This window comes from Hylobates moloch, unplaced genomic scaffold (assembly GCF_009828535.3).
Source record: "Hylobates moloch isolate HMO894 unplaced genomic scaffold, HMol_V3 SCAFFOLD_17, whole genome shotgun sequence".
Classification (NCBI taxonomy): Eukaryota; Metazoa; Chordata; class Mammalia; order Primates; family Hylobatidae; genus Hylobates; species Hylobates moloch.
This window is the reverse complement of record NW_026652292.1, coordinates 288,687-296,726: the sequence shown is the minus strand read 5'-3', so window position 1 is coordinate 296,726 and position 8,040 is coordinate 288,687. Positions and strand designations below refer to the sequence as shown.

At 54.8% G+C, this 8,040-nt stretch overlaps 1 protein-coding gene across 2 annotated transcripts in view; it reads right to left on the bottom strand.

Annotated features, from left to right (window-relative positions):
* Positions 1-3,563: 3,563 nt before the first annotated feature.
* Positions 3,564-8,040, bottom strand: part of AHRR (aryl hydrocarbon receptor repressor) — a 107,820-nt gene continuing 103,343 nt past the window's right edge. For both annotated transcript variants that reach the window (XM_058430022.1, XM_058430023.1), the window contains one exon: positions 3,564-7,853. In XM_058430022.1, coding sequence (XP_058286005.1) covers positions 6,872-7,853 — 982 coding nt within the window. In that variant the 3' untranslated portion in view covers positions 3,564-6,871. The remainder of the gene's footprint in view (positions 7,854-8,040) is intronic.

Genomic DNA, 8,040 nt, shown 5'->3' with positions numbered 1-8,040 from the left:
CATTGATTAAAAGTCTTTCATGGCGGGGCGCTGTGGCTCACGCCTGTAATCCCAGCACTTTGGGAACCCGAGGCGGGCAGATCACGAGGTCAGGAGATCGAGACCATCCTGGCTAACATGGTGAAACCCCGTCTCTACTAAAAAAAATACAAAAAACTAGCCAGGCGTTGTGGTGGGGCCCTGTAGTCCCAGCTACTCGGGAGGCTGAGGCAGGAGAATGGTGTGAACTCGGGAGGCGGAGCTTGCAGTGAGCCGAGATCGCACCACTGTACTCCAGCCTGGGCAACAGAGCGAGACTCCGTCTCAAAAAAAGAAAAAAAAAGGTATTTCTTGGCTGGGCGCAGTGGCTCCTACCTGTAATCGCAACACTTTGGGAGGCTGAGATGGGCAGATTCCTTGAGCCCAGGAGTTTGAGACCAGCCTGGGCAACATGGTCTTTTTGGTAGGAACCCCATCTCTACCAAAAAAACCACAAAAATTAGCCAGGCATGGTGGTGCATGCCTGTAACCTCAGCTCCCTGGGAGGCTGAGGCAGGAGAATGGCTTGAACCCAGGAGGCGGAGGTCGCAGTGAGCTGAGATGGCACCACTGCACTCCAGCCTGGGTGACAGAGTGAGAATCTGTCTCAAAAAAAAAAAAAAGTTTGTTGACTTCTGTTTTTGGCAGACCATGTTCCGTGAACACCCAAGAGCACTGCGGAGTGCAAGCATCATGTCGATTGCACAGCTGGATTCACAAACAGGCAAGGACGTGACCAGGGACAAATGTGGGAAGGGGAGAGGACGCGAATCAGAAGCAGAGATGCTTGCCGTCCTAGAGCAGGCAGGTGGGTGGGTAGGGTGCGAGTTCTGCGGCCCAGGGGTTGGGTTTTACACTGAAGCAGGACAGATGATGAAGCTAAGGCTCCCAGCAGGCGGGAGGTGGACAGAGACTCCCATGTGAAGCACAGATGTGCAAGGGGATGCATCCTCAGTGAAAGGGTGGACTTGCAAAACAGCAACAGCCTGGAGACTGTTCCTAAACTCAGCCCGCGGCGGAAGCCAACCCAGGGGTCATTGCTAGAAGGATCCTCCTCCACCTTGACAGGAGCAAACTCGAGGGGGAGGGAGGGGAGGGCACTGAAGCGCCCACAGTCCTGGCCCTGCTCTGGGAGAATAGAGACCGTGCTTAGCTCCTGCTTAGACCTTGTTAAATGCCCACATTAAGGTTAGCCACTACAGAAATAGAAACAGGAAGAGAGAAGATGCAGGCAACACCACAGATAATGTAGGCAAGGAGAAGATGAGGAGGACCCTGTGTTCAAATGTGTCAGTAATGAGAACATAAGTAAGTGGATTAGAAGCAGTGAAACATTCATAGGCGAACATCTAAAGCATCGAGAAACAACGATTAGAACTGGAGGCTTTTCCCACGTGGGTCAGCAAGGCCTGAGAAGCTGGTGTGGGGATATGAACATCAAACAACATGGGTTTTTGGTCAAAAGCCACTGTCGAAGATAGTTATTTTCCTAAGACGCAAAACGCATAAGCCATAAAGAACAAAATAGAAAAGTTGCTATACTAAAATTTTAAACTCTTGTGGGATATAATTTTTAAATCCTTAAGTGAAAAGCCAAGCCACAGACTGAGGGAAAACATTGTCAACATCTGTAACTGACGAGAAAATTGCTATCTAGAATGAAAACAACTGCAGATTAATCTTAAAGGGCAAACGAGTGCAGCGAGAAACGGGTAAAGGACAAGAGCCATTGGCTCCGGGGAATAAGCTGCTTCCCTCGGCCTTCAGGGAGACCTTGTCCCCACACCCTCCCCACGGGGCCCTGCTGAAGCCTCTGAGCCATGACTAGGGCGTCTCTACCCAGGCCCTGCTCTGTTGTCACCCAGACCTCCCTGCGGCCTCCCCCACTCACTGTTCAGCTCTAGCCGTCCCCAAAGACCTGGGCCATCCCCAGCCCCAGCTCTGTGCACCTGCAAAGCACCGGTCCCCTCCATGCCTCGCAGAGTTTACAGGGTTCTCATGGTCACGTTCAGCTGCCTGCACCCCTTCCCCCCGCACATGCGCACAGACCGCACACCACACACGTGCAGACGCCAGCTCTGGGACAGCACCGATGTCTGCACTGTTTTCTCCTGAATGCGTCCCCAGCACTGGTGCAGGGCCCGATACTCAACAGGGACTAAAAAAATGCCGAATGAATAAGCAAAATGCACATAACACAGCTGCCATTTCATCCCTTCAGAAGCCCAAGACTGAAAAAGTCTGTCCACACAGGTGCCAGTGTGGGGTGAGGATGGGATCCCAGGAGGTGTGGCTGGTAGAAGGGAGGCCAAGTGGGTGCAGCCCCTCTGGAGGACGCTGGGCAGTGCCTGGTGAGATGAAATTGTGTGCGTCCAGCAGGGCGTGGTGGCTCACATCTGTAATTCCAGCATTTTGGGAGGCCGAGGTAGGCTGATCACGTGAGGCCAGGAGTTTTAGACCAGCCAGGCCAACGTGGTGAAACCCAGCCTCTACTAAAAATACAAAAATTAGCTGGGCGTGGTGGTGGATGCCTGAAGTCCCAGCTACTCTGGAGGCTGAGGTGGGAGAATCACTTAAACCTGAGAAGTGGAGGCTGCAGTGAGCTCAGACTGCACCACTGCACTCCAGCCTAGGCAGCAGAGTGAGACGCCGTCTCAAAAAAAAAAGAAAAGAATTGTATGCATCCCAACTCCACACAGGTGCATCAGCAGAAGCCAGACTGGGGGTGAGGAGTGAAAATGCGGGAACTCCATCTGCCTGAGGCCACAGAGGAGAGGGCGTGGGGGGCAGGGTGGGCCAAGGTGTGGGGCCACAGATGGGAGGGCTGGCCTGGTCCCCAGGAAGGACACGGGAGTCTTACACCAGCGACCAGGATGGGTTTGCTGATGGGCTGCAGGGTGCGAAGGAGGCCTGGCAGGGGCTGCACAGGCTCTAAAGATGCCTGAAAGGAAACAAAAGCGCAGCTCCCTGGGCCTTGGACTGCCGTTTGTGCTTAAGGAGACCCCAGCACTTTTTTTGATGGCATTGAGGGGTCTGGCCACAATCTGCCTGGGCCCTTGCCCCTTCCCATGGGCTTGTCATGCAGGCCCTGTGCCAGGCAGGGTGGACCCCGCATGGCCTCGGACCCACAGTGCCCTCAGCTCTACCCTCCTTGCCTCTTACAGGACGGGTCAGGTCTGGGACGTCCTGAGAGCACCTGGGAGGGGCCCTGACCCTCAGTGACAGGGGAGGGGGGCCTAGACCCTCTCTAGATGCAGTGCCACTGGTCAGGAGCGGGGAGATGGCAGGCATTTTCTCATCGTCCACGAGGCTTGCAGCTCTAGAGTTTTTATTTTTATTGCTGCCTTATATTTAGCGATGAAAGGCTGTCTTAGAATGTAGATTAACCAGCACACTCTTTAAAGGAAATAAAGTGACTTTGGGAAATCACGCAGACTTTCGCAGACATTTAAATTTTTGTTAAACATGTACTAGCATGTCATGTATTTTATATCAGTATTGCAAATTTAATACAAATCACAGTACAAAAAAATTTGAAAGCTTCCTAAAGGCACTGAGAAAGCAGTAGAGAAAGTTGCATTTATAGTGCATAAGTTTTAAAAATTCAACAAGTTGGTCTAGGTATTGAAAACTTTTTTCTTCCAGTAGAAACTACAAAAATATAAGTTGTATTGATCTCCTCCCTTCCATCCCATTCCCACCTTATATTTGACTTTAATACTTTTTCAGCTATATAGGGAAAAGCTACATAAACAGAAAAACATGAACCTGTAATTAGTGCTAACAATGACATTTTAGAGAGAAGTGGTACATCCACACATTCTATGTTCCATAGTCTTCCCCACTGTTTTCCAAGAGGGTTGTGGCTATAAAATAACAAAAGTGCTGACTTGGGGAGTTTTTGTTGCCATTGAGGAAGGGATGTCAGACACCTCGCTGACCCCAGGCTCTCGGCTGCAGCCTCATGTGGGGTCCCCACACCACAAAACCGGCAGAGCCAACACCCATGTGCTGAGTGCAGCATCAACACAGCATGGCCTACCTGGCAGCAACCCACCACTCGATCTGGCACCTGTCACCAGGAGGGCCTTGGGCGGGGGCTGGTACCTGTCACCAGGAGGGCCTTGGGCGGGGGCTGGTACCTGTCACCAGGAGGGCCTTGGGCAGGGGCTGGTACCCGTCACCAGGAGGGCCTTGGGCGGGGGCGCATCTAAAGGTCTGGGAGGCTGCAGGGCAGGACATGGTGAAGAAGCCTCCTGGGCAGGGGCTGCCGTCTGTGCTTAAGGAGGCCCCAGTGCTCCTTTGATGGCACTGAAGGGCCTGGCTACAATCGCAAACACGCAGCCACGTCTCTGATTCGATCTTTGGGGTCTGGTGTTTTTCCCAGTGACAGCCGTTGGCTCCAGGACACTTGAGACCTGTGATACACAAGACTCTCAGTCACTGAGCTCCCTGCCCTGCTCGGCCCCGAGACTGGAAGAGCAGCTGCCACGCTTGGGACCCAGGCAGCGCCCAGGCTGAAGGGAGCTGCTGAGGGCTGAGCTCCAGGACACAGGACGTGGCTGGCCCTCAGGACAGGGAACTCCAAGAGTGGAACATGCATGTTGATCAAGACTTTTTCAGGGATACAGCAGATCTGATTTTTAATTATTTTTTGTAGAGACACGTTCTTCCTATGTTGCCCAGGCTGGTCTTGAACTCCTGGGCTTAAGAGATCCTCCTACCTTGACCTCCCAAAGTGCTGGGATTATAGGCATAAGCCACTGCACCTGGCCTGCAGGTCTAATTATTAAGGGACTTTCCATGATCAGCAAAGGAGCCGGGCACTCAGTTAGAATAGGAAGGAAGTGGGAAGCTTCTGAAATGCCATCCTGGTCTTAAATCCATAAATGCCCAGAGGCCAGAAGTGTGCCATGCTTAGCATGAGAAATGAATAAAGAGGGGCTCTGTGCCAGCATAGGGCCAAAGTGGGAAGTAGGGGCCAGTCCTCAGGTCCTGGTTTTCACAGGTGCCTGCTCTCCACAGGTGACTGACCCTTAGGTGGCTGGTCACCCCATGGCTGGTGTAGCTCTGTCCCCATCATGAGTTTAGGCATCAGATAAGGGGGAGATGGCAGTGGAAGGCCATGAGCACATCTCACACCCACGACAGCACAGCACAGAGGTCACCTTTTGAAAGGCACCCCCAGGCTAAGCAGAGAGTGAGTGCCCCCTTGGCAGGGCTTGGGGGTCATAGGAGGCCACGATGGATCGTGACTCTGGGCTCAGATGGTTGGCTGTTCTCTGCCAGTTCTGAGAGGAGATCCTTGTCCCTATCCCTGCCACGTGGGGGCAAACTGTCCAAGAACCAGGCCACTGAGAGGTGCAGGCACCTGGCATTGGGCAGAAGACCCAGTCCTGCCAACCAAACCTGGGTTTTTGACAAAGTAAAGGTGCATTTAACAAATGGCTCCAGCATTAAACCAGGGTCTAAGTAAGCAATGACACCTCAAAGCCACTGACGACAGAGAGGGAGTCCACACGGGAGGCAGAATGCACAGTGCGATGGGGTGGTGGGTCCCTCGCCCGTGGGCTCCCACGGCTCCTGCCACTCCCAGTGGAGCTGACATCAGGGCGCCGACGCCCTGTCCCTGAGGGGCCTTCCCGCCCCCGCACAGGTGGGCCCAGCTGCAGCCACACCCCAGGGCCTCACTGCCTGGCTTCCTCTTGCTTGGGGTGACTTCTACACCCTGATCTGATGCCTGCACCATCCGGGTGGGGTTCCAGGCCACACCGTGGAAGAAGCCTGAACTGCACCATCAGCTGTAAGTTATCTCAGGTCGGTGGATTGGTGACCTTCACTTTCTGACTTATGCTTTTGTATCCAAATTTCCCTCTCTCAGAACGTATCACCTTTACAACTGTTTTAATGCTATTAATACATGTCCGTCTTGTCCCTAATTATTCTCCTAGGATGGCAATGGGAACCCTCATTTGAGTGAACCATACAGACAGACAGAGAAACCCCCACAGGCAGTGCAGTTTCCTGTGTCTTCTCTCTATGTTGTGTTTCTCTGTACTTCCAAACCCAGAGTCTGTGAACTCTGTACTACGTGATGTACCAAGAGGCAGATTAGTAAGAACCGTCTGCAGAGACCCACTGAGAACTCGGAAGATGTCCAGAAGGAACGGGGGTTCTGGTGTCAATCTCCAGTCCAGGTCTGACCTCAGACTCTGTCATGGCGCCACGGAGCACCTGCCGCACAGCGTGGGACCCATGCTGCCAGCCTCTGCTGCCTGGAACTTTCTAGATTCCTCTATGAGTGGGCTCACAGACCCCTTTCTCCGCGAGTTGTATTTCTAATTTGCCATGTGCTGGCCTCTACAACGCACTGTGGCGATGGGCTGACCCTTCCTGCACAGCACAGGCCGGGAGCTGCAGGTGGCCTGGGAGGGCTGAGCTAGGTGCGTCACCTGACCGCTTCATCCCAGACCGCGGACTTGGGAGCATCACCCGACTGCTTCATCCCCGACTGCAGACTTGGCGGCCGCGGGACGGGCACTCACTGCCTCCGGGGCATGACGCTGTCCAGCCATGATCACTTTCCTAAAGATTTTAATTCCTCAAAGAGAAGTGCTGTCATGCTTCAACAGACTTAAGGCCAGTTTTCATTTAAGAACTGTTGGGATATTTTACAAAATTTGGGATAGGCTACTGCGTATGCTACACACACAGACTAGCGGACTGCACATGCACAGCTCTGCAAAGCGTGTGTCTTAGGATGGGCTCCGGCCTGACCAGGTGCAGGGCAGCCCAGCCACCGACGCATCTGAGCATAGACGGACGGATCTGAGCTTGGACGGTGGTCACTGCGCTACGGCAGGAATGTGCACTCCGAAGCTTGGGGCGGGACCAGCGTGGCCAAGGCACTTTTGGGAAACATCCCAGGCACCGCTCTCTGGCTGTGAGTAGCCCACTGGGGCGAGTCCAAGGGCTCCCGCTTGACCACAGGGACAGCCTCAGCAGCTCTGCAGGCGCAGGACTGTTCACCTCGGCCCCGTGCACAGAGCTGGTGGGGAGGCTCTGGCTGGGGAAGGCCATGCGTGGGCTCCAGGCAGGCACAGTGTGCAGGGTGGAAAGGGGTCAGCTCGCTGCTGTGCCCAGCAGTGGCCCTCCCATGGGGCTGAGCCCCCCGCACGCTGTGCCCCTGGTGCGAGATGTACACCTGTTGCTGAGAGTCTGGTTCTGTTTTCAGGTGCATCCTGGTAGGGAAGGTAGCTGGATGGCTCCTGTCACTGGCCCCCAGCCACACCTGGCTGGGCACACAGCCGTCTGCAGCATCCTCAGACCCAGAGTCCTTCTCCATCTTGATGGACACATCTAGCAGCAGCGTCGGACCGCACAGGTCCCCCGGAGGCATCGGTATACCTTGCAGCTTCACGTCCTCCATGGGATAGCCCCTCGTGGCAAAACGCTGAGCTCCAGGCTGAGGGAGCCGGTGCTGCAGGCTCCCCTGGGGAAAGTGGCAGAGGGGAGGGTGTACCTGGTCCTCAAGGACATCCCGAATGGGTCTGCTTGTCCGGCTGGAGTAGGCACTGGGGGACGGGCTCAGCGGGTGAGAGATGGGCGAGTTCCTGAAAGTGCCCTGGACACATGGGTAGGGCAGGCAGGAGCTGTGGGGCGTGGGGCGCAGGGAGGATGGGTCATTCTTGCTGGGCTGCAGCCTCGGCCTGGCACCATCCTCACTGTGCTTTCCCGCTGTCCAGGGCAGGGGCTTTGTGGGTCCTGCAGTCTCCCTCCGCCCTGTCACTCCAGAGGCCCTGCTCAGCATCCTCTGCTGCTCCTCCTCCCTGTCCCTGCAGAGAAAAGACGGGGCCCATTTGACAGCAGCTGGACACTAGATCTGGCTGCCTTGGGTGGGGGTCTCTAAGGGAGGCTACTAAATTAGGACGATGCTAAATCTGCCAAGGCTGCTACACCGACCCCACACTGCACTGTCCCTTCTAACCCACCCAGCAGCCCAGGAGGCTGTGCCAGCACCCC